Source organism: Leucoraja erinacea, chromosome 18 (assembly GCF_028641065.1).
Source record: "Leucoraja erinacea ecotype New England chromosome 18, Leri_hhj_1, whole genome shotgun sequence".
NCBI lineage: Eukaryota > Metazoa > Chordata > Chondrichthyes > Rajiformes > Rajidae > Leucoraja > Leucoraja erinaceus.
Window position 1 is genome coordinate 34877820 of NC_073394.1, and position 25712 is coordinate 34903531.

General features: G+C 47.3%; 1 protein-coding gene across 5 annotated transcripts in view; it reads left to right on the forward strand.

Moving 5' to 3' along the window:
• celf1 (cugbp, Elav-like family member 1) overlaps window positions 1-25712 on the forward strand; it is a 56253-nt gene that overhangs the window by 26409 nt on the left and 4132 nt on the right. For 2 of the 5 annotated variants that reach the window (XM_055649808.1, XM_055649806.1), the window contains 12 exons: window positions 1272-1459; window positions 2647-2729; window positions 7639-7687; window positions 7855-7989; window positions 9600-9679; window positions 10214-10375; window positions 12156-12231; window positions 13284-13412; window positions 15983-16093; window positions 16514-16699; window positions 18287-18430; window positions 23100-23267. In XM_055649808.1, the coding sequence (XP_055505783.1) occupies window positions 1282-1459; window positions 2647-2729; window positions 7639-7687; window positions 7855-7989; window positions 9600-9679; window positions 10214-10375; window positions 12156-12231; window positions 13284-13412; window positions 15983-16093; window positions 16514-16699; window positions 18287-18430; window positions 23100-23227 (1461 nt within the window). In that variant the 5' untranslated portion in view covers window positions 1272-1281 and the 3' untranslated portion in view covers window positions 23228-23267. The remainder of the gene's footprint in view (window positions 1-1271; window positions 1460-2646; window positions 2730-7638; window positions 7688-7854; window positions 7990-9599; window positions 9680-10213; window positions 10376-12155; window positions 12232-13283; window positions 13413-15982; window positions 16094-16513; window positions 16700-18286; window positions 18431-23099; window positions 23268-25712) is intronic. The other 3 variants (XM_055649807.1, XM_055649810.1, XM_055649811.1) reach the window with 3 other exon arrangements.

Genomic DNA, 25712 nt, shown 5'->3' on the forward strand with positions numbered 1-25712 from the left:
CCTCGTGTTCTCCCTGGGTAGTTGACAACTTGGCGGTATGAGTATTGAATTCTTCAATTTCAGGTAACCCGCTTGCCCTCTGTCCCTATCTCCTTCTGGTCTGTCCAGGTCCTTTCACGTACACACTTCTTTTGATCCCCACCATCCTATGCCTAGGTTATTTCCTCTTTCTCACCTATCCCATCTGTTTATCATCCACACACTCTTCCCACTGGTTCCCCCCCATGTTCGCATCTGCCAACCTACCTCCATTTGCTGCTTCATCTATCAAATTCCATCATTACACTCCTTTGTTGCCTCCACCCATCACCTCCATCCTAACTCTAGCCTCGTCCTTTCCTCCCCTACCTGACTTCACCCTGACAATCGACCTCTTCTCACCCGAATCCACCAATTAGGTCCAACACTCTCCCTCCTCGCCTCTCTCTACTGGCTACTCTTTCAGTCCAGATGAAGGGTCCCAACCCGAAACGTCAACTGTCTATTTCCCTTCACAGATGCTGCTTGACCCGCTGAGTTTCTTCAGAAGATTGTTTGTTGATCCTTGAGAATGTGTTAGAATATTGCACAATAATTAGTGGTTGGAAGAACACCAAACAAATAAGGTGAAATGGGAATTTAAGATTTGTTCAATTTTAACACATTGCACAAATTGTAATTTCACTGTTAACTCTGATAGTACATGTTATCACTTGTCAGTTGTTTTGGCTTTTTCCATATTATTTTGGTCTACATTTGAAGACCCCAGTGAAAACACTTATCTTGAATATTTTTTTGAAACAGTGGTATATTTGTTCTCCCACATACCTACATTGGGGACTGGTGTCAGGCCTGGCTGGTAGTTAAAATACAAAAGGGCTGAGGGGTAGGAGGGCATTCATGTGAACAACACCTGTAAGTACCTGAGCGGGCAGGTTATCAGTGATTGAGTGCTGGGGGATTTCTCTCGTTACCCTGCTTAATCCATTCAACTCAGCAGGTTTGCCCATCGTTACTGAGCAGGCAGGTGAATGTTGCTTCAGATAATCTGGTCAATTAATGTAGCATCAAAAGATGATAAAACGCTGTCCTTGTTTGCCCTGGCCCCATCTCTGGTATTCTTTCCCCTATCTGCTCCGCCGCACTTTCCTGCCTTTACTCCCCTACCTTCTAGCATGCTTGCAGCCACCAGTCTCTGCCCCCTGCACCAGTCTCTTTCCCCCCCCCCAGCCTGCTTGCACACCCAATATGACCATTGAACCAATATATGCTACTGTTTCTCCTTTGTGCAGATCAAAGAAAATGAACGGGTCCCTGGATCACCCCGACCAGCCCGACATTGACTCCATCAAGATGTTTGTGGGTCAGATTCCAAGGTCCTGGTCAGAAAAGGAGCTGAAGGAACTTTTTGAACAGTATGGTGTTGTGTATGAAATCAATGTACTCCGCGACAGAAGTCAAAACCCCCCTCAGAGTAAAGGTGAGTTGACTGGATTCTCTCCACTTCACTTCCATGTTAACTCCACCAAACCTTCTGTGGCCCAATACAGTTCAGGCCTAGTCTGCGGGTTGCAGGGAAATTCAGTCTTTAGCTCAAGTTGTAGAACTGGTTATAGTACAAGCTCCCTTGAAGCAGTGCCATGCCACAGGGCCCCTTGATTTCTGGAAGCCATGGGGATTTGTGCGTTGCAGGCAGATTCTGACCTCTAGCCTTTCTCTGGCACTGGATGGATTGAAAAGAGGCAGTGGGCAGCATGGTTCGAGAGCACAGAGACAGACCTCATGGACCACTCTGTCCATGCCCACCAGTGCCCATCTCTACTCATCCCATTTACAAGCCTTGGCCATTTGTGTGCTCATTTGGAAAAAAATAAGTATGGGAATCTCTACTTAAACCACCCTCCCAGGAGGATTTCTAGATTCCAACCATTTCCTGGGTGATAAAAGCTCCTCCCTAGTTTCCCTCTCGACCTCTTCCCCCTTCCCTAAACCAATCCCTCCATTTGGAGATCACATCTATATTAAGGGTTAATTTTCTTACCAGCTGTGCCCCTCATAATTCTGCATACCTCTTGCAAGGAGAGGTGATAGGGATTGATTGATGGATTGACATTTTATTGTCACATGTACTTGGTAAAATGCTTTGTTTTGCATACAATACACAAGTATGCAAAGAGTTGCCACGCATAGGGCGTTCACTTCTGGCGCCGGGCCCGTCCTTGTTTGCGGCAGCCATTGGCCGAGTCTGGTTTTGATCCTCTCTGCACTCACGGCCAGGTCCGCTCTAGCTCGGCTGCGCAGCGCACACCAGGAGCTCCATTCTGCCGGAGATGGGCGGACATTTCCTGTGTTACATGATGACAGGATGTGCAAGGAAGCAGCTGAGGTGATTGTTACCTGCAGTTGTATATGTGGTGCACAAGGGCTGGTACAGGCTAAGTGCCATCTCAAGTTAAAGTGGAGCAAGGCTGAGTGTTAATAGAAGCGTGCTGCTTTGCTGTGGGTTGAATTGTATGTCAGTACCTGAGGGGGATAGGAAAGTGGAGCAACTCGGAATAGATGAATTCCTTGGCCAAAGTAGATGTGGAGGCATGGGATTTGCTGGCATTTGCCATTCTTTCCATCCTGAGGCAATTCTTGCTGTTTAATTTATGCTTTTCTTTCTAGGTTGTTGCTTTGTAACGTTTTATACCCGTAAAGCAGCGCTAGAAGCACAAAATGCCCTTCACAATATGAAGATCTTGCCTGGGGTGAGTACATCGATATTGACTGTCACATTTCAAACGGTCAGGACTAAAAGTATGCCTGCGGGAGGGGTGCAGGTTTTAAAATAAAATAGAACTGGCCTGTAGTTAAGTGTTGTCCCAGTGACTTTAGCACTGCTGTTGCTGACGTCACTGTGAAGCATGAAGGATCTGCATTGACATGCGGTTGGAAGCCATTGGGAGAGGCCCAGGGATCAGATCTGCCTGTTGCAGCAGCATGAGTAGCTTGTGCCTTGTGTTCCAGCAACCTTCTTTGTCAGTTATTCACACTGCCAGCTGAGGTTTATGCAATGAATTTCTGGACGGTTTTTGTCAAGGTCCTACTTGGCAGAAAAAGTGAAACCCCAAGGGGGGGGGGGGGGGGGGGGGGGTAGCGCATTGAATCCACAGCTGGCTCATTTACAAGGAAGTATGGGTGATGGTGATAGAGTTGTTTTTGTGTCTGGAAGGCTGTTATCAGTGAGGCTTCATGGATCTCAGTGCTCAGTCCCTTGCATTTTACAATTAACAATTTAGACAAGTGCAGATGATGAAAAATGTAGCCATGTGTTGCAGCGTTGAGGTGGAAAGCTTCAAAATGCAAAAAATATTTAGACTGTCGAGCGGCACTGAAATTTAATCTAGAGAATTGGGAGGTTATGAAGCAGCTTTAAAGTTAAAGCCAGTGAATAAACAGTCAGCTTGGGGAAATTTAGTGGCTCAGACAACATCTCAGGAGGGAAATGGACAGAGGATATTTTCGGGTCAAGAATGCATCCGGGTCCCCTTCATTAGGATTGAAAGAGTAGAGAGGTCAGTATAAAGAGGTAGGGGAGAAAGTGGGGAAATGAGTTAGCAAGGAATAGGTGGATCCAGGGGAGGTGTGGTTGAATGGCAAGTGGGGTCAGGTTGGGAGGTGGTACCTGTGGGCAACAAAGAGCCGTAGATTATTTAATTTGATGGGAATGGAAGTTGAAGGAACTAAGGGAGGGTCGATGGGAACAGAGTGGATCATGGTCAGATGAGTGGGTGGGGGGGGGGGGGGGGGGAAAGGAGCAGGGTGAAGGGGCTTGAAAGGAGGGGGGGGGGGGGTGAAAGGAGCAGGTGGAGGGGTGGGGGGGGGGGGGGAGTTAAAGGAGCAGGGTGAAAGGGGTTTTGGGGGGAGGGGGGTGGGGAGTGAAAGGAGCACATGTGTGGGAGGACCCGAGTAGATCGGAAGGAGAGGAAAGGATTTGAGAGTGAGCAGGTTACCTGTAATTGGAGAATGAGGTGCCATCAATTTTCTAGACTACCCAGGAGAATGAGGTGTAGTTGATGTGGTTTGTGTTTGATTTGCTCTGCAGTAGAGGAGGCTGAGGACTGACAGATTGCTATGGGAACACTAGAGAAGAGAGAATTTGTAATGTGGAATAAGGAATGGCAAAGAATTTAAAGATTTTTTTTTGTCTGCCTTCACAAAAGAAGGTGGAGCAAACCTTGCTAGAGAACCCAGAGTCTGGTGAAAAGATTAACAGAAGGAAATTAGTGGGAAGGAACTGCAAATGCTGGTTTACACCGAAGATAGACCCAAAATGCTGGGATAACTCAGCGGGACAGGCAGCATCTCTGGGAAGAAGGAATGGGTGACGAATGGTCTCGTCCCGAAACGTCACCCATTCCTTATCTCCGGAGATGCTGCCTGTCCCGCTGAGTTACTCCAGCATTTTGGGTCTTATCTTTGAAGGAATGTAGCATTAGTTGAACAAAGTTGGTGATTCTTCAAGCCATTGCATGTAAAGAACAACCCCACAATCCACTTCCAAGAGTTCTGAGGCACCAACTGGCAGTGGCAGTTCACTGGCAGGGAAAATGATACAATCTATACAAGGATGTAAAAACAAAACATCTGGAAAAGAAGAATAGCATTGAACAGAGTCATCAAGACTCATAAGAGGAAAATAACAATCAATATTTTAATTCTTATTTCCATGTGCCATGGATGGAAACATTCAGCCTTCACCGATGCTGGATCTCAAGAGAATCCTAATCCATTAAACATGATACACTTTTGTACACAAAACAGGAAAGCAGGAAAACATTTAGTAAAGGTGACAGATTGCAAAAGTTGATGTTGAAAGAGACCTCTGTGTGCTGGCACACGTCACTGAAGGCTCGTGTAGGTGCACAAGCAACTAGGAAGGCCCGTGGTATATTGACCCTTATCATGAGAAAGAGTACATAATAAAGATGTCTTACTGAAATTATACATGGCTTTGAAGAAATGACACCTGGAGTACGATGTACAGCTTGGATGACTTCAAGAATGTACTTCCTATAGAGAGAGTGCAGAGAAGTTCCATCACATAGTCCTGAGATAGTGGATTTGCTAATTATGAAGAGATCAAATAGATTGGGACTGTGCTCTCCAGAGAAGAATTTGAGATCTTGTTGATATTTACAAGATTTCCCCTCCTTGGCCAGCTGTCTACTACTGTTTTTTTATTGTCTTCTACCATTCTATTCTTAGATAATGTGCCCATTGGATAAGATCAGTTTATGTGCATTGGTTATGTTGAGCTCCCTTGTATGTTATTCATCACACTAGTCTAATTGACCAGCCCTGGAATACACTGAATGCTCAAGCCCTCCCCTTGCCATTGCGTTTCCAGCATGCAAGTTAACATGGTTCTGAGCTGGGAGATTCACGGCAGACGTTTCTAAGTCAAGTGCGACTTCTAAGGGCAGATCTACTACCTGGAAACCCACCACATATTGACTTACAACCTGCCATATCTACCCTCGTGGATACTGAAAGATAATTAGGCTTAGGCTTTACTTACACACAAGCTCTAAGTGCTGAAATAAGGAACAGCATTTAAAATAGAATTCAAGCATACACAATTACAACTATTAAAGACAGAGGAGATCCTCTTGCTTCCTTTGCACTGATATTGTTCTCTCATCAAGTTCACAACTTCCTTTTCCATTGACGTGGTATTCAGTTCACTTTATTACCTCTGGTTCCTCTTCGCTCTAGAAATAGAATTGAGAAGGTCAGTAGTAGATGGTGAAAAGTGCAAATGTTGCAGATGAAATACAAAGCAAAAGAGTGAAACAATACATTTTGATTGATTTGACCACAGTAACATAATCCATGAATGATGCAATTCTCAGAGATACCTCTGGGCAGTAACTGAACAAATCTCAAATGTGAGCAGTGCTTCAGGTGGTGTATCAAGGCTGTTTTGGTCTAGACTGCTTGATAAGGCTAGGGAGTTGATGCGGGGAGGAAAGCGGTGGAATTGTGCAGGGAGAGGCCAGGCATGAGGTAACGGCATAAATAATAGTATGAGACTAGACCAAGTGGGACCCCCTGTCACAGGGAGGCCTGGTCCCCCAATGCAACCCGTTCCCCCAACGCAATATTCCACCACTCACCCATAGCCCCCAACTGCGCAGGTGCGGCTGAGGGATTCCCGTTGTGACGCCATAGATTCCCTCGCCATCACGCAACCCTTCCCCAACTGCACCCCGCCATCACTCTTCCTACCCCTATCCTCCTCCATTCCCCTGCATCCCCAGCACTCCCACCCCCTCCTCTTCACCCTCCCTCTTCTTTCCCCTGTCCTCCTCCTCCCCCACTCCCTCCCTCACCTCTCCCTTCCTCTCCTGTCCCCTACACTGAGTCACTTCCCCTTTCCTCCATAACCCCTCTCTCCTTCCTCCATAACTCACACCCCCTCCTCTTCACCCTCCCTCTTCTTTCCCCTGTCCTCCTCCATCCCCCACTCCCTCCCTCACCTCTCCCTTCCTCTCCTGTCCCCTACACTGAGTCATTCCCCCTTTCCTCCATAATCCCTCTCTCTCCTTCCTCCATAACCCACACCCCCTCCTCTCCCTCAGTCCCCCCAGCCTCCCTCCTCACCTCCCCAGGCAACATTTAGTTGGAATTAGTGGCGAGTAGCAGAGATATTTTGTACATGAACAATTGAACGTGAAGGCAATAAAGAAGAACCCCCATCACCCTGGTCGTGTATTCACTTTGGAACCCTGCTTCCCTTTAACCTTCTTCTCCCGATTTGTCTTTACCTTGTTGTGCGAGTGCCCTGGAAAGACCATCTGGGTTTCATGGTCGTGCAGTGACATTATTAAATGAAATAGAATCTAGTCAAATTATCATTCTGGAAGGTTGTTTAAGAAGGAACTGCAGATGCTGGAAAATCGAAGGTAGACAAAAATGCCGGCGAACCTCAGCGGGTGAGGTTGCATCTATGGAGCGAAGGAAATAGGCAACGTTTCAGGTCGAGACCTTTCATCAGACTGAAAGGTTGGTTGGGTGTACCTGCTGGCCCTGACAGCACTAACCCTTCAAGTGATCAGGAAATGTTGCTAAACTGCGAGGATCCAGCAAATCTGAAAGGAAAGCAAGAAATTCTGTAAATATTCAGCTTTGTTGAGTGAAATATAGTCAAAGAGATACAGAGTGATACAGGCCCTTCGTCCATAGTCCCCACTGATCATCAATCACCAGATACACTCGTCATTCTTTAATCTATTTTATTCTCTCCACATTCCCACGACTCTCCCTAGATTCTACCACTCACCTATACACCAGGGGCAATTTACAGAGCCCAATAAATTACCAACTAGCCCCATGTCTTTGGGATGTGGGAAGAAACTGGAGCTCCAGGAGAACAAGTGGTTACTAGAGAATGTGTAAACTCCACACAAACAGCACCCAGGTCACAACTGACCCTAGGTCTCTTGAACTGTAAGCAGTGGCTTCTCTGTCAGCCAACCAAATGGTTGTACCTAACAGGTCAGTGTGTGTATCTGGGATGGCCAGTGGGTGTGCTGTACTCGAGCGGCAGTGAGCAATCAGCCAAGCAATGTGTGCCAACTCAGTACTGATCTCTTGCCTCCTCCTCCTCCTCAGATGCACCATCCTATACAGATGAAACCAGCAGACAGTGAGAAGAATAACGGTGAGTCAGCCCGTGCACATCCGTTGCATCACAGGTGCGCGCCACGCATTCCCAGTCTCGCGTCTAAGAGTGGATCTAGACGCCAGTCCGTGCTTGTGGTGCATTTGGTGCTTGTTCTCTCTGCTCTTTGCCAAAGTTCCTGTAATAATCATAATGTTTGATTGCAGCCGTAGAAGATAGGAAGCTCTTTGTGGGCATGATTTCCAAGAAATGCAACGAGAACGATGTGCGTGTCATGTTCTCCCCTTTCGGACAGATAGAAGAATGTAGAATATTACGGGGCCCAGATGGTCTGAGTCGAGGTGAGTAAGGGTCAATGTCATGTGGGGGCGGTGTCTCTGTGTGGGATCACACCCACTGGCACGCACCGTATTGCTGACTCGGGGCAATGCTATACTCCCATCCAACCTCATTCCCTCAGCTCACCTCGGCTCCTGCTTCACTGCATCCCAAAGTCTTCTCCATACTTCCCTGCCCCCCCCCCCCCCCATCGCCTCCATGCCTCCCCTGTTCACCCTGCTTTTCTCTCCCACACCTGGCCCCAGCCTCCACCCTTCCTCCCTCTCTCCCCTTCACCTGACCCTCTGCCCTGGTCACCCACCATCTCTCTGGAGCATTTCACCTACGCCTGGCCTCCCTCCCTCCCTCCCCCTGGTTTGTCCCTAACAATCCATCCACTCCTTCACCTGCCCCTAGCCATTCATCTCGTTCCATCCTCGATCTCACCCTGACCCCGGCCTCTTTAGGATGTCCCCACTCCCTTATTTGCTGCCCTCACTACCCCTCTTCACTGTGCCCTTCCCCTCCAACTGCCTTGCTGCTCCCTGCTCCAATTGTTTATCTTCTTTTTACTGGCGTTCTCTTTGGGAAATAATTGGAGATTGTGCAAGACGGGGGGTAAATGCAGACGTTGATGTCGGATTAGAAATAGTGATCCCAGAACCAATGATAAAAGGCACCAATGTACGACAAGATCCCATGAGAAACACACAGGCTATTTAAAGAGAGGATTTTAATTTAATTTTCTTTTTGTTTTGTGTTCAAGATTCTCTTCAGTGAAGAATCACAGCAAATTCTTGCTCATATGGAGTCATAGTTATAGTGTCATACAGCATGGAAACAGGGTCAACTTGCCCACTTTGGCTCAAATCGCTCACACCGACCAACATGCCCCATCTGACAGCTTTTGACCCATTTCTCTCTGAACCTACCCTATCCATGTATCTGTCTAAATGTTTCTTAAACGTTGCGATAGTACCTGCCTCAACTACCGCCTCCAACAGAGTTGTTCCATACATCCATCACACTTGATGTAAAAAAAGTTAACCCACATGTCCACCCATCCCCTCCACCCCACCTTGAGCCTCTGGTTCTCAATTCCCGTACTCTGGGTAAAAGAGTATGTGTCTGCCCAATGTAGTCCTCTGATGATCTTATGCACCTCTATAAGATCACCCCTCATCCTCCTGTGCTCCCTAGCCTGTTCAACCTCTCCCTATAGCTGAGTCCTGGTAAATCTTCTCTGCACCCTTTCCTTGAGGCTTGCTGCAACCTGTATCTGGTGCTGCGATTTCCATTGTTGGTTGTTTCCCCGCTGTTCGCGGTGCTCGACTGTGAAAGAGCAGCCTGCCTCATTTGTTATATTGCTGTGCAAATTACAATCACTTAGCTTTGAAATGTTTTGGGACATCCAATGGTCAATGGTAGCGACTACGGTAGAAGAAACTCTGTCCCAGGGGATTAGTAAGGTAGTGTAGATACCTGGACCTGTGGCGTCTCCTCTCTGGGTCAACCCTGGGACTTGACGTTAAGTCGGCTCCTTGTACTCCCCTGGCGGACTGCTTCCTCTGTTTGTGTTCTGAAAGCACCATTCTGTTGTCAAGGTCCCTGAAGATCTGTTGTCTCTTCACAGGTTGTGCATTTATAACATTTACAACAAGATCAATGGCTCAGAATGCAATCAAAACAATGCACCAGTCACAGACGATGGAGGTGAGCGCTGTGCTGCGTGCTGGGAGGCCAGTCGGCTGCCTCTTGTGTGCTGATCCAGCTTCACTCTCAGTATTGCCATGCCAACCTTGTGCTCTTTCTCCTTGAGGTCCATGTACTTTTCAACGGCTTTGCAAATGTCCTGTCATTTCTTTGCGTCCGCCCTTGAATCTCGCTGCCTTAAACTTGCTTAAAACAGTTAATGCAGCTAGCACTTCCACCTCGCAAAATGTTGCACTTCACCATTCTGTGCATTAAATTCCACCATTTTTGTGTGTAACCTTTCACTGTTTAATCTACACATTGCTGAAATTTACATAAGCTGCATCACTGAGAAATATTGTATCCCCATCTTTCCCCGAACTATAGGTCACCCCCAGGACTGATCGTGCACGTCTGCCGTGAGCTGGGTCCCACTGCCGCCCCTCCCATAAACGCACTGCTCCCACCCAGCCTCCTGCAGTGCACTCCCTACCCTCGCTCTTCAGTCTGTGTGGTCCGCTGTGTGTCTCACCCCTTGCTCCTTCTCTCTGGCAGGGCTGCTCTTCTCCGATCGTCGTGAAATTCGCTGACACGCAGAAAGACAAAGAGCAGAAGCGAATCGCTCAGCAACTCCAGCAACAGATGCAGCAGCTCAGTGCAGCCACCATGTGGGGCAGCTTAGCTGGGCTCAATACGCTTGGACCCCAGTACCTGGCAGTGAGTATCGTTAGGCCCAGGCTTGGCCTGGAAAAAACTGTGTTGATGACACTCTATGTTTATCGTGTTGATAATAAAGTGTGGTCATTAGTATTGATTCTAAGTTGGTTGAGATATAGAAAAATATCCTGGATCTTGGTGTGTGTTGTTCTCTCACTCATCCCCCCCCCCCCCCCCCCCCCCCCCGCTCTCTTTCATAGCCATAGGGTCACAGACTCTACAGTGTGGAAACAGGCCCTTCAGCCCATCTCGCCCACAACGGCCAAAAATGTCCCAGCTACACTAGTCCCACTTGCCTGCGGTTGGTCCATATCCCTCTAAACCTGTCCTATCCATGTACCTGTCTAACTGTTTCTTAAACAATGGGATAGTCCCAGCCTCAACTACCTCTGGCAGCTTTTTCAATACACCCACCACCCTTTGTGTGAGAATGTTACCCCTCGGATTCCTATTAAATTATTTCGACTTCATCTTGAACCTTTGTCCTCTGGTCCTCGATTCCCTTACTCTGGGCAAGAGACTGTGCATCTTCCCGATCTATTCCTCTCATAATTTTGTATACTTCTATAAGATCACCCCTCATCCTCCTCCGCTCCATGGAATAAAAACCCAGCCTACTCAACCTCTCCCTATAGCTCACACCCTCTAGTCCTGGCAACATCCTCTTTCTCCCCCCCAACCCCCTCGCTCTCTTTCATCCCCCTCGCTCTCTTTCTCGCCCCTCGCTCACTTTTTCCCATGTCTCCCTCATGTCTCTCTCACTCGCTGATGCTTGCTTCCCCCTTGCCTATTTCCTTCACTGCTGTTTTCTCTTTCCTCACCGCCCTTGTTTACACACATTCAGCACACTTCGCCTGTTTGCACAGTCCTCCTTCCCTGCCTCTTCCCCATGCGCCCCATTCTCTGTACTATTGTTATTCTGCTGCTTCCTCCATCGGCCCAACCGCACCCTGTGTCATCTCCCTTCTGCCATCTTTCTGCACCTCATCCCTCCACCCCATCCAATTCACCCATTTCCTCTATTTCTTCTTCCCCATTTTGCTCTGTTACTTTCTGTGCTGTCGTTTGCCAGGGTCCCAATCTGCCTTGTATGGCCCTTTCAGTATGTACGTAGTTTCCAGGCTTGTACCACCTCTCTTGTGTTATGTCAGCTCAATAAGAATATTTGTTTAAAGTATGGCCTTTGCATTAGACAATGCATGCACAATTGTTATGGGTTTTGTCATTTGTGTCCAATATAAAGATTAAGATTGAGGCACAAAAAACTGGAGATGTTGAAATCTTCAGCAGAAAAGTGCTGGAGGAACTCAGCGGGTCAGGCAGCATCTGTGGAGGAAATGGACAGATGGTGTTTTGGGGTGGGACCCTTCTTCAGACTCAGTCTGAAGTAGGGTCTAACCTAAAATGTCATCTGCCCTCCCTCAGATGCTGCCTGACCTGTTGTGTTTCTCTAAGATGAAGTTGGAGTCATGAACTTGACCGATGGTGTGTTAGTTACGTGTGCCACCTTTAACATCTCTTTGCCAGAGGCCATGATGTTTCTATGTTTGTCGCAGTACTTGCTGCCTTTGCAGCTAATTCATGAATTGCCTTGGAGATCAGACTGCAAACTCAGCAATGAAGTGTTTGCGTCAGTGGATGAACGGAAGTCTGTGGCTGTCCTGTGACTGTCCTGTCCCTGCCTGTCCTCTCACTCTCACACACCTCCCTTGCAATGTTTCTCAGACTCTACTCCAGGCACAGCTGACACATTCTGTTTTTGTTTTGGTGTAATGTCTAGCTTTATTTACAGCTCCTACAGCAGACTGCCTCTTCCGGGAACCTCAACACACTGAGTAATCTGCACCCGATGGCCGGTGAGTATCCTTTATCTATGCTCATGCTCCCACTGTAGGGAACACCCAAGGGCAATGTCAACACCCTGGGTCTTGGGCCATCACATGCAAACCATCAGGCACCACCAGTCAAAAACCGTCACACACTCCCCACCAATGGTTCAATGGTTATTTTATTGTCACGGGACAGTGAAATACATAGTTTGCATGTAGATCAGCGCAATTACGGTCAAACACAAAGACAACACCCGATTAAGTGACCTATGCATGGAAATAGCCCACTGAGTCCATATGCAATAGTCGCCAGATTTTGGCGCCATTTTACACAATCCAAGCTGCAGCTGGACATAACTGTCCATTGCAGCCAGGCAAGAGCGGAACTGGTTATCAAAACATGGAGGGGGCGGGGGACACAATTTTTTGGCGGCTACACGCGCATGCGCGCACTCATATACACGCGCGCGGCTTCAGAGGCTCAATCGAGTGCTAAATGCAACTCATCTCTGCCTGTCTCACCGGGTTAACCAACAGCCCTGTCTGGACTGACGGGACACCAGTGCTGCTTCTCCACGCTGGAAATATTTCCCGCAAGCCCACCCAGGGTTGTACTTTCACTTGGCGGGACAGGCAGAGTTGGGTTTAGCGCTGTTTCTCTGCACTGGCTGTGGGCCTGGGGGTACAGCTCGCGTCTGACTCCCGACCAAAGATTATAATCTTTGCTCCCGACCTCTCTGGCCACCCGTGGGGGGGGCACTCGGGAAAGCGCCGGAGAGCCGGCCGGGATCGATCCACCTCTCAAAACATTGGGGGGGTCGTCCCCCGCCCCCCCCGGGTTTTCAGCCCCTGCAGCCAGGCAAAGGCCATGAGACACTCCCCATCAGCTGAAGCCCAATGGGCACTCCCATTAAACTCCCTACAACCCTGTATCCTGTCTTGTGGTGAAAACTTGTTGGAAGTCACTGAGTACGTATGCTTGGGAGAACCTGCAGTCCATCATGGATCGAGCGGGTGCTTCACACAGGTCATGCTCTACGTATTATGGATTGGCAATGTCTCCCTTCCCCCACCCCCAGGTCTCAATGCTATGCAGTTACAGAACCTCGCTGCTCTGGCCGCAGCCGCAAGCGCAGCACAGAGCTCTACGGCGGGGGGCAACACGTTGAACACGGGCAGCAGCCCTCTGAGTGCACTAACCAGTTCAGGTAAGGGCACTAATACATCAACACCCATGGACCCGTACACTCTGGAGTTTAGAAGCATGAGAGGGCATCTCATTGAAACATGTAAGATTGTTAAGGGCTTGGGCACGCTGGAGGCAGGAAACATGTTCCCGATGTTGGGGGAGTCCAGAACCAGGGGCCACAGTTTTAGAATAAGGAGTAAGCCATTTAGAACGGAGACGAGGAAACGGGCCTCAGGTGGAGGCAGGTTCTCTGGATGCTTTGGTGGGCGGCGCGACTCACGTCGCAGCGGCCTCTGCAGTCCGTCTGTCTTTATTATTTTTTTGTCTCGTTTGAATGTAGTTTTTATTTTTTGTGACTGGGTATGTGTGTGGGGGGCGGTGGGGGGGTGGGGAAACTTTTAAAATCTATCCCCTGCACGGAGAACCCGACCTTTTCTCAGTCGGGTCTCCGTTGTCATTGGGGCCTAACACCATGGAGCGGCCTCCAGCAGGAACGACCTGGGGCTCCAGTCGCGGAGCTGCGGACCTATTCACCATCATGGAGCTGGCCGAGTTCGGAGCGGGTGGAGCTGTGGTGGCGCTCGGCTGCGACCTGACCCCGGAGATTCGGAGGCTTACCGCAGGTCTGGTGGACAGTGACACCGGGTGCCTGCGGGTCCCTGCTGGGAGACCGCTTTTCGAGGCTTCCGCAACGGCGACTTCACCCGTCCGAGTTGCGGGGTTGAAGAGTACCTGGAGCGGATGCTTGTATCATCGCCCGGCGCGGCTTGGAATGGCTGTGGGACTTTGCTAGCGCCCACCGGGGGCTCCAACAACAAGACCCGGAGCACGGCCTTGCATCACCCGGCGCGGCGTTAATGGCCGCGGGACAATTGCCATCGCCCGCCGGGGGCTTTGACTCTGACATCAGGAGGGGAATGGGGAGTGCAGGGGAGAGATGAGTCTTTGCCTTTCATCACAGCGAGGAGATGCGCTGTGATGGATGTTTGTGTAAATTGTGTTGTGTCTTGGTTCTTTTTCTTGTGTGTATGACTGCAGAAACCAAATTTTGTTTGAACCTCAATGAGGTTCAAATGACAAATAAATTGAATTGAATTTAAAGAGAGAGCTAGATAGGGCTCTTAAAAATAGTGGAGTCCGGGGATATGGGGAGAAGGCAGGAACGGGGTCCTGATTGTGGATGATCAGCCATGATCACATCGAATGGCAGTGCTGGCTCGAAGGGCCAAATGGCCTACTCCTGCACCTATTGTCTATTGACTTTAGTCCCTTTGCATTAACTGGTTCATTCCTGCATTAACCACAGTTTGCAGAGTGACTAAAGTTTGCAGAGGGAGCTTGCTATGGACCACATGATGCTCTGCCCTTCATGCGGATTTGATAATAATATCACAGGGAGATACTGCCTCCTGAGCACCAGTAGAATAATCATAAACTGTACTTATAGTTGTCACTCCAACGTGGCACAAGGAAGAAAACTTATTTTGGCTCCCCTGTTCCTCAGCATAAATACTGCGGTCACAGGGACAACAGCAAAGACAAGTCAGTCGGTTCAGGACTTGTGCATTCACACGAGTGGCCGGAGAGAGCAGAACAGATCACAGCACCATGGCAGTTTCAGTCATGATAAGCTTCCATCCATCCCACCTCACTGCTTAACAGTTATATTCTGAATATATGGTCAATTCTAGGGAAAATGGCAGAAAGTTCAAATTAAATATGTGGCTGGAATGCACTGAATAGTTGTAATTGATATGAAATGTATGCAGTGAACACGAGGACTTCTAGCTTTCTCCCTGCAGTAGGCAGATTGGATAATGTGCCAAAACAGGCAGTAAAACTCTCATTGCCGTGATGGAACGAGACATGGTAAAGGTGCACCAAGTACGTGTAAATCTGATACCACAATCGCATCCTCAATTGGGCCGTGGGCCGAACAAGCTCAATTCCATACGGAGCGAGTCCTCCTGCAGTCTGGAGAGCCTTTGTAAGCTGAGAACTTCCCCTCCTGTCTGCTGCGGGCAACCTTTGTCTGGATGACAAAAGGAAACATTATTTTCAAAAGTACTGAGCTGGAAGGATCATTATGGGGTGGAGCAGTGGCGTGCATGTGTGAGGGAGACTAAATGAATTAGTAGTGACTACCATGGTGGAGGTGGTTGTATATTTGTACAGCCATGTTGAAGGCAACGTTGAACATATTCCATTTCAGCCTCAGTTCTTTTTACAGGCTGTGTTTGTCCACATATTTAGTGGGGCAAACCGGTGCAGTGTATTCATGGCCTTCTGGAGTACATCAGTTTCCTATTTAAATCTCCTCAACCCATACTAAAATCAAACTCCTTCCCTTCTCCCCACTGAAAATTTGCACTGAAAATTAAACTGTTCAGTCCAGTCCAAAATCAAAGACTGGGCAGATATTGATTCTATTTCCCAATCCAGTTTCTTTCCCTGACCACATCCATTTAAAATATACGCTAGTGCTGACTATCTTTGAGTGTTGCCATGGAAATTGATGCTTTTCAGATATTTGTGGATCCTTCTGTTAATACATTCGGTTTGATGAATGCCTCCTTCCTTTGATTGCAGGTTCATCGAGCAGTAACAGCACAAACTCTTCAATAAACCCAATGGCAACCCTGGGTGCACTACAGACGTTGGCAGGGGCAACGGGAGGCCTCAACGTCAACTCTTTAGCAGGTGAAGGAAATTATGTAAAATGAAAAGTAGCCCTCCCTGAAATGCTTGCGTGTTGCTGTGCAAGGAAGTGCCAGTACCGACATGTGGATAGTGCCTTGTGGTGTCTCTCAGCGTTCCACATGTGGTACAACCTGTCATGTTTCCTCACAAGGAGTGAAGGAGCAAGTAATGGGTGAATGAGGGTCAACTCCCCCTTCCCCACCCCCACACCTCTGATAGTCAAACCCAGAGATTGGGTGGACTGGCAACGTTAGACCCCTGATCAGCCATGATCACATTGAATGGCATTGCTGGCTCGGAGGGCCGAATGGCCTACTCCTGCACCTATTGTCTATTGACTGTTTTGCTCCATTTTGTAACCGCTTCTGTGTGCCAATTGCTCGCGGTTCGTAGCAATTCTAACAACACGTGTTTCCCCAGGAATGGCGGCTTTGAACGGAGGATTGGGCACGGGCGGTCTGTCGAATGGCACGGGGAGTACAATGGATGCACTGACCCAGGCGTACTCGGGGATTCAGCAGTACGCAGCCGCAGCCCTCCCTTCTCTTTATAACCAGAGTCTCCTCACTCAGCAGAGCTTAAATGCAGCAGGAAGCCAGAAAGAAGGCAAGTATGTGCAAGGCAGCGGCACGTGGCTCTCAATCTACCTGGCAAGCGGAGAGACGGGAGGTGGTTTGGAGGAAGAATACGTCAGTCGAAGGGGAGGGCTGTCCTTGTTTTGCTTTATGGGAATACTGTTGACCTCAATAAATAATGGCGAGTAGATCATTTTGGGAAACTTCAGTTTTAAAAGATTCTCCAATTTTAGGTATTTACCAACCCCCATCTCACTTCTTTTCATCTTCTCTGGCCTGGTTCTTCGATGCCATCTAGTGCTGGTGAATACAATTACAAATTGTGTTCACAGGGGCACACAGGTTGCTCTTTAACCAATTTCCACACACTCAAGCTGACTTTCCTGTTGGCACAGGGAGCCCGAGGAGTTTACAGCTGATGCATTTACTCTCCAGTGGTACGCTGTTTGTTTTGGGAAGTACTTTAAAGAAAGGGCCCTTTAAAGCACATCCTACCACTATGTACAAAGTATTTTGAAACCCCCTCTCTCATCTCGATGACACCGTCAACTCCTTCACAGAAACAAAATATTTTCCTGGTCACTTCTTTCACACAGAAGGTCATGGTGTTTACGGACCAAGCTGCCAGAGGAAGCAGCAGATGCAAGTTCAATTATCACATTGGGTGGGACAGGATATGAAAGGTTTGGAGTGATATGGGCCAAATTGAAACGGATGGGACTAACTGGGGAAGACATCTTGGTCAACATGTGTAAGTTGTGTCGAAGGGGCGTGTTTTCCTTTCTGTTTAACTCTATGACACTATTCTGGAGCATATTGTCCACTCTGTTTGCCTTATTGAAAAATCTAGACCCAGCATTACCCAGCTCCAAGTTTGCTCGGCACAGCACTTCACCATCATCATAACATGCCAAATTCACAGTGACCTTTCCACAAGGTTCCCTTGTACTCAGCTGAACTGAAAGAGTAGAGGAAAAATGGTCAGTAGAAAAAGATGAGGGGTGGGGCAAGGCAAGAGCTGGCAAGCGATAGATGGATTCAGGTGAGGAGGGGTTGATAGTCAGGTGGGAGAAGAACGGATGCAAATGGCGACAGAGGTTGGAGATGATACCATTTGTACCATTTTTGTTTATTTTACCCTGGATAACTTTAACACTGTTATACGCGCTACCCTTCATTTCACACTTTATCACTATTACATTGCAATACTGCACCATCACTTTGTTTTTCCTTGTTAACTTTCTACATTTCCCCCTACCCCCACTCCATCTTCCACATTTTGTTTAAAGTTTCTCTCCTCAGCCTAGTTTATCAATTCATCAGGACATTGTTCCCTGCTCGCTTCAGCAAAGTCTGTAAAGTGTGATTTGCCTGCATAACAAAGATGATCACACATGACAATAGTAAACCAAACCTCAATTGGCTTTTGTCATTACACTTATGCCCTCCGTGAATTTATTTCCATAGCTTTGTCTGCTGAGGAAGGACTGGCACCTATAGGTGCTCACGTTACTGCTGTCTCAGGACAACAGGGTGACCCACGTCTCTGTACTCTTGTTCTGTACGCTGCAGTGTGTTCAGCTTTAGTTAATAGTTGTTTTCTCTTGATTTTTTTTAGGACCAGAGGGAGGCAATCTGTTTATTTACCACCTGCCTCAGGAGTTCGGAGATCAGGATCTGCTCCAGATGTTTATGCCTTTTGGGAATGTCATTTCTGCCAAGGTTTTCATTGACAAACAGACGAACTTGAGCAAATGTTTTGGTGGGTATGTTACTGGAATGTGCATCATCCTGTGCGTGAAGCTTCCGTACTGAGCATAGTGGCATGGAGGCAGTTGTTGTAGTTGGCTGTCATCATGCATTTGGCCTTCTGTGCATCAATTCTTTGCTCCGTCCTCCTTTCCCTTCTCACCTCGTAATTATTAATCTCTCCCCCAATGGTCCCTACTCCACAAAAAAAAACCCATTCATTCAATAGACAATAGGTGCAGGAGTAGGCCATGCGGCCCTTCCAGCCCGCACCGCCATTCAATGTGATCATGGCTGATCATCCCCAATCAGTACCCCGTTCCTGCCTTCTCCCCATATTCCCTGACTCCGCTATTTTTAAGAGCCCTATCTAGCTCTCTCTTGAAAGCATCCAGAGAACCTGCCTCCACCGCCCTCTGAGGCAGAGAATTCCTCAGACTCACCACTCTGTGAGAAAAAGTGTTTCATCGTCTCCGTTCTAAATGGCTTACTCCTTATTCTTAAACTGTGGCCCCTGGTTCTGGACTCCCCCAACATCGGGAACATGTTTCCTGCCTCTAGCGTGTCCAAACTCTTAACAATTCAGTCCCTTTCTAGAGCTATGGCAATAGGGTGTTGATGGTGGTCCCACAATGTTATGGTCCTGGAGTTAGACCCTCAGCAAGCACATCTTTGAAGATGTATTGCCAATCAGGGCTTGAGTGGGAATGTGGGTGGTAGGGTTCTTGTGTGCCTATTGCCTTCCCCATCTGAGGGCTGGAGGTTGCAGCTGTGGAAGGCACGGACAAAGAGGTTTTCGCACATTCTATCTTTGCTTCTTGGAGATGATACACATGTTATGGTGACAGTGGAGGGGGGAGGTTGTTAGACGCCAGTTAAACAGTTTGCATTGTCCTGGATGATGTCAAGCTTCTTGAGTGTTGTTTGAGTTGCATTCATCTGTGCGGAGAGCACATTCCTTTACATTAACATACCTGATAAAGTGTGGAAAGGCTTGGGGAGTTGTGAGATGAGTCATTTGCTGAGGAATACCAACCGTGTGACCACAATATTTAAGTTGTTGATTTACAGTTGTGTCTAGATTATTTAGTGGTGAGAGATTCAACGAGAATGCCATTGAATGTCAGGGAAATATGGCTAAAATCTTGCCGGTTGGAGGTGACCACGTACTTGGCAATAGTTGTCCATGCCTGGAGATAGACACAAAAAGCTGGAGTAACAGCGGGTCAGACAGCATCTCTGGAGAAAAGGAATAGGTGACATTTCGGGTCGAGGCCCATCTTCAGACTGAATCCATGCCTGAATCTTATCTAAGTCTTGGTGCAGTTAGCTCCAATACAGGCATTGCAAAAGGAGGTTTTCATTCTGAAGTCATTGGTGAGCAGCCCCACTTCTGTGGTAGAAGGGAGGCCGTTCATGAAGGCGCTCACGATAGCTGGTCACAAGGCCCCCTTAACTGGGAATCTTTTGGAAATGATAGACCTCCCAAACTCTTGGCTCCAATAAAAGGGCATCAAACTGAAATATTAGTCCTCACACACTGAATTACCCACCAATGCTCCAGCAGTGACTGTTTTGATATCTATTTCCAGCACATGCAGGCTTTTTTCTGATTCTTATTGACCACCTTTATGGGTTGATCTGTTGTTTTCACACATTACCCATCCACATATCTCGAGACTCCCTCTCCCCTGACTCTCAGTCTGAAGAAGCATCTCGACCCCAAACGTCACCCATTCCTTTTCGCCAGAGATGCTGCCTGTCCTGCTGAATTACTCCAGCGTTTTGTGTCTGTCTTCGGTTTAAACCAGCATCTGCAGTTCCTTCCGACACCTTTATGGGTTTTCTTGATCACTGAAATGCGGTTTATTGGTCCGTATTTGGAGCAGGACCGTGATGAGGCTGAGAGCCAAGGGATGTTCCAAACTGAGTGTCAGTGAACAGGTTATTCCCACTTGATATCGTCCATCAATGTTTTGATGGTGTGGGGTAGACTGTGCACAGATGATCATCAGGATGAGATGAACACTGCACTTTAGGGAAAGCCCATGCTCTGCCTGCACAATACCAGTGGTGTAGCAAAACTGAAATAGCAGCATCAGAGTTGACAAATAGTTCTGGAGTAAAGGCTTCAGCAATGTTGGTGAGTCCCAGAGACTTTACTATGTCCAACGTGCTTGGGCAATTCTTGATTTCAAGCAGCTGGAGAGGATTAGACCCATCCACTTTGTACCTGGCTGAAGATGGTTGTAAGCATTTTGGCATTGCGTCTTCCACACATGCAGGATGAGGCCATTGACATAGCTGGGTTACATGCTTAGAGCATCACTTCAGTAGTTTCATTCCCCGCCACCTTCCCACAATGGGATATTGCTGTTCTGTCGAGCTTAGCTTTCAGACAATTGAATCTCTTAGCTCCAGCTATAATGTGTTGCATGTGCTGTTGAGTATGTGTGCATCGTAGCATGCTATTGCATTTTAAGATACATCTGATATAATTTCTTATATGATGATTGAAACGGGAATGGTAATCTGTCTCAATAGTAATAAAGTGAGCTATGAGGTTGCAATATGTGGTGAGAAACAATTTTTTCTGCCGGTGAGGTGTTGTAAGTGCATCCCAAATCCCGCTTATAAACTGACAGATCTGCTGTGACTTTGTGTCGTGCCATGTAGCCATTATGTGATGGGCATGCCAATTAATATACCAAAGCAGGTAGATTTGTACAAATGAGATTAACTTGGTTTCTCCCAAAACATGGTTCTTGCTCCACCTTTCACTGGCCCATTCTTCAGGAAACATCCAGCTTACTCAGTACTAGTGCCACAAGTCAATTTAATTGATGGGCATTGAAATCTCACTCTCAATTTGCATTCTGTAACCTTTCCATCCCCAACATTTGAAGGCAATCTTCTGGTCTGTGTCCAGTCAAGCCACACTCTTTTTAAAAACAACTTGGAAGGGTATCTCGATCCTGCCAATAGCTGCTCACTGAAAGTGAAGGGACGAGTTGTAAAAGGCATTTTCCTATAGATCTTTATAGAAGCATTTACTCTTACAAAACTGCCTTGTAGCTTTTGGATTTTCTCAGTAATTAAACCATTTTGAGAAGATCCGCCTTGGATAATTGTAAATAAAAACACAAAATACGGAGGGAAAACTCTCATCCAGTCAGGCAGCATCTGTGGAAAGAGAAATGGTCAGTGTTTAAAATCTGAGACCCTTCATCATAATGGGGAAAGGGAGAAAATAACTTTTCAGCCACAATGAAAATGGGGGGAATATCTCTGATAGGGTGAGGCCAAATGAGTTAATGTATCAATTAGAGCTGCTGGAGGGCCAGTGCCAAGGCATTGTCTTGTTTGAGGGGGAAGTGCTACTGATAATGGTATGTTGGCATTCATAGCAAAATGATTTGAGTATAGGAGCAGGGAGATTCTACTGCAGTTGTACAGGGTCTTGGTGAGACCACACCTGGAGTATTGCGTGTTTTGGTCTCCAAATCTGAGGAAAGACATTCTTGCCATAGAGGGAGTACAGAGAAGTTTCACCAGACTGATTCCTGGGATGTCAGGACTTTCATATGAAGAAAGACTGGATAAACTCAGCTTGTACTCGCTAAAATTTAGAAGATTGAGGGGGGATCTTATAGAAACTTACAAAATTCTTAAGGGGTTGGACAGGCTAGATGCAGGAAGATTGTTCTCGATGTTGGGGAAGTCCAGGTCAAGGGGTCACAGTTTAAGGATAAAGGGGAAATCCTTTAGGACCGAGATGAGAAAATCATTTTTCACACAGAGAGTGGTGAATCTCTGGAATTCTCTGCCACAGAAGGAAGTTGAGGCCAGTTCATTGGCTATATTTAAGAGGGAGTTAGATGTGGCCCTTGTGGCTAAATGGATCTATGGAGAGAGGGCACGTACAGGATATTGAGTTGGATGATCAGCCATGATCATATTGAATGGCGGTGCAGGCTCGAAGGGCCGAATGGCCTACTCCTGCACCTATTTTCTATGTTTCTATGATAACTAAAACAATAATGTGATTCTCAATGAAGATGTAGAAATCACGCAAGTGGTCAAATCATTAATTTTGCCGCAATGTTAGTCATTGATGGAGAAGATAGCAAATTAGATACCCCAAGCAAACTAATATTGAGTTATGGAAGAAGACTCGCCAAGATTAACATTAATGAATGACTGTGATGATGAAAATAGTAACATGAAAAGTTCCTCGATCAAATAGATTTTATTGCAGAGAATTAAGAAAATAAATGTTTAACATTGTAACTGCCCTTGTCTTGATTTTGGGATGATTCTATTACATTGGAAAATTGCACATACCTTTCTTCTATTAATAAAGTTAAATAATGAAACTAAAGAATTATAGACTACTTAGCTTAACATCTATTCGGAGATTCTAATGATACCCTTCCAAATCGGAGAGCACAAGACTTGGAGGAGAACTTACATGTTCTCACGTGCCTGCTGCCCAGGCGCGTGGTAGAGGTTGCAGGTTAGAGGGGTATTTTAGATGAGTAACTGTTTAAATATTGTTTTGCAACTGATCTTGCTCAACCCTTGCCTCTCATAAATCGAGGTACATCCCCTGGTATTTGAATGTTATGCAGCTACTGTTTGGAACTCTCCACTTGACTCTTCTGCTCTGTTTATGGTTGCAGGTTTTGTAAGCTATGACAATCCAGTTTCCTCGCAGGCTGCTATTCAAGCAATGAATGGCTTTCAGATTGGCATGAAACGCCTGAAGGTCCAACTTAAGCGATCAAAGAATGACAGCAAGCCATACTGAGCTTTGATCAAAATGAACTTGAGTTTAAACATGTTCACTGGTAAGTGGTGCAGCTGTGAAAACCATTGGGAGAGAAAGTATCATCGGACTCCTTGAGTAACCCCAGCCTGACTGGGCAATTCACTGCACTCTGTTTGTGTGTGTGTGTGTGTGTGTGTGTATGTGTGTGTGTGCACTTTGTGTGTGTGTGTGTGTGTGTGTGTGTGTGTGTGACTTTAATAGTACAATTTTCTGTTATGAATTTTAAGTTATATTCAGAGATGTGCTGACTCTCAGTACAAACGGAGACGAAAAGCATCTTACTTTGCTGAAATTTTAGTTGCCATATCATTTAAACTTTGGAGCTTGCTGTGTGCTGACGGTCACCCGTGTTACTGGAGAGAATAACCACAGTTTTTGTGGTATATGCCAAACAATTTTACTGCAAACGCCCTTTTGAGGATTGAGGGATGTTCTACCAAAGTGCCTCTTGTCACATCTTTTTGAATAAAAGTAACTACACCTTTGGAGATGAGAAAGGAGTACGCCAAAAGGAACGGACTATCGGTGACAGGGTTGGTTACAGACACAGTCTGTCCATTACTGATCCTCCTCTTCCTTCATATCCTCCTTTGCTTCCCAGTACCCCATCCCTGTGCTCCCCTGTTCTCCTTTCTCTGTCCCCCCCCCCCCCCCCCCCCCCATTGTCCCCCTCTGCCGCCCCATTCACTTCCCCTGCTCCCCCCCCCCCCCCCCCCCCCCCCCTCTCTGGCCTCCCTTCCATTGGCTTTTGTGCCCCCCGGCCCCTGTGTGCCCCCACTTCAGCCACAACCTCTGCACCCTACTCCCCAATCTGTCCCGCTTGCACCCCAATCATCCGACTTCTTTCCATCGGCTTCACCTTTCCTTAGCAGCCATCCTCCCCTGGGCCCCAGCAATCAGTCTTGCCGCATCTCACAGGAATGTATCCTTCCTAACCCGCAGTGTTCCTCACGCACCCCCAGCCTTTTCCCGGCCAAGCTGCCTTCCAAACACTAATTTTTGCCTCCACATTTGCACCAACTCCCTCCCTTTCTCTGTACTGGCCTCTCTCGTGCACACGTGCCTCCTTTCACTGATAACCCCCTCCCTGTGTGAGACACTCCGTCACTCCTCAAAAGGTGCGGCACGGCCATTACGTTCGCACTTCCTCTCTCTGACTCCAAAGAAAACTGGTGCTTGCACATATCGTGACTGACTTGACTGATCCAATATCTGATGTTCGGAGGATAACATCCACCGGCTCCCAGGATTTTGTTCTCTCCAGCGTTTTTCTTGACAATTGATGGCTTCACAACAAAATGTTTTTTGTTTTTACACGTTCAACTTGAAAACAAAATCTTCCAGGGGAATAATGTGAATTTGTTTTAAAAATGCACAAACAAGATTGGGGTGAATGTATAATTACAGTTCTACCTTTTCTATTTTTATAGAGGTTTTTTACGGCTCCCGAGCGTTGGAGATTATTTATTATCTGAAGTATTTTATTGGAGAATCAGTATTTTGTAGGTGACTGGTTTACATGGTTGTTATATGCAATGTTTGAGGTGGTGGTACTGGCACAATGTCCTTCTGGTGCTCTTTAATCAAATACTTGAAAGCTATTGATTTTTAAATTATTGTGGAAGTGGAAGGCCTGACTTTTAAATTTAAAACCTGGGGAGAGATGATCAAATCCTGTTGTCACATTGACATGTGCCCTCCCTGTGTACAGTCGGACTCTGACGTGAGGAGATGCAGGATGTGAGAGGGGCCACAGCAATATCGTGGAACCCTTGGGGTGTCGGGAGAGGAGGCTGGCTCCAGGAGGACATTTCTTACCTCCTCCCCTGCAGAACCTCTCCCCCCCTCCCGCCCAATCGTACTGCACTCTAGGTGCCCGTGAACAGCTCCTCTCCCCACTCAGTTTTAGATGAGACAAATTGCAGCAGTGGGCTCCATTTGTGACCAAAGACTTCCCTCATCCCCTGATACGAATCCCAGCTCACAACGGAACAATTTGAGGGGAATGGCTGCTATTAGACAACCCCCTTAATCCAGTTTAGACCCAAGCCGATTCTCTTCAATGCTGAAGGAGTCCTGCACCAGGATGTATTGAGCCAGCAATACGAGGGAGGGCTGAGCTATCTTGGTGGGTTGCGCAATGTTCATGGAGCACTGCTGTATCAGGGTGGAGTGGAGGAACACTAAGTCATCCCTGCTGACTTGGATGGAGCCGTGCATCTCATAGGGGCAGTACCCATGGAACGGAGAGAGAGAGAGAGAGAGGAGAGGGGCTGTACAGAATGAGCACATCAATGTCAGAAAAGCAGTACTAAGGGAGAGCCGCACCCCAGGAGGGAGAGCACTGAGAGAGTTTTGCATTGTGGGAGGGACAGTACAGAGGAAACACGTCACTATGGGAGGACAGGATGTGGTGAGCACTGCTCCTCGGGAGCTATTGTGTTTCAAATAGGATTTCAAATTG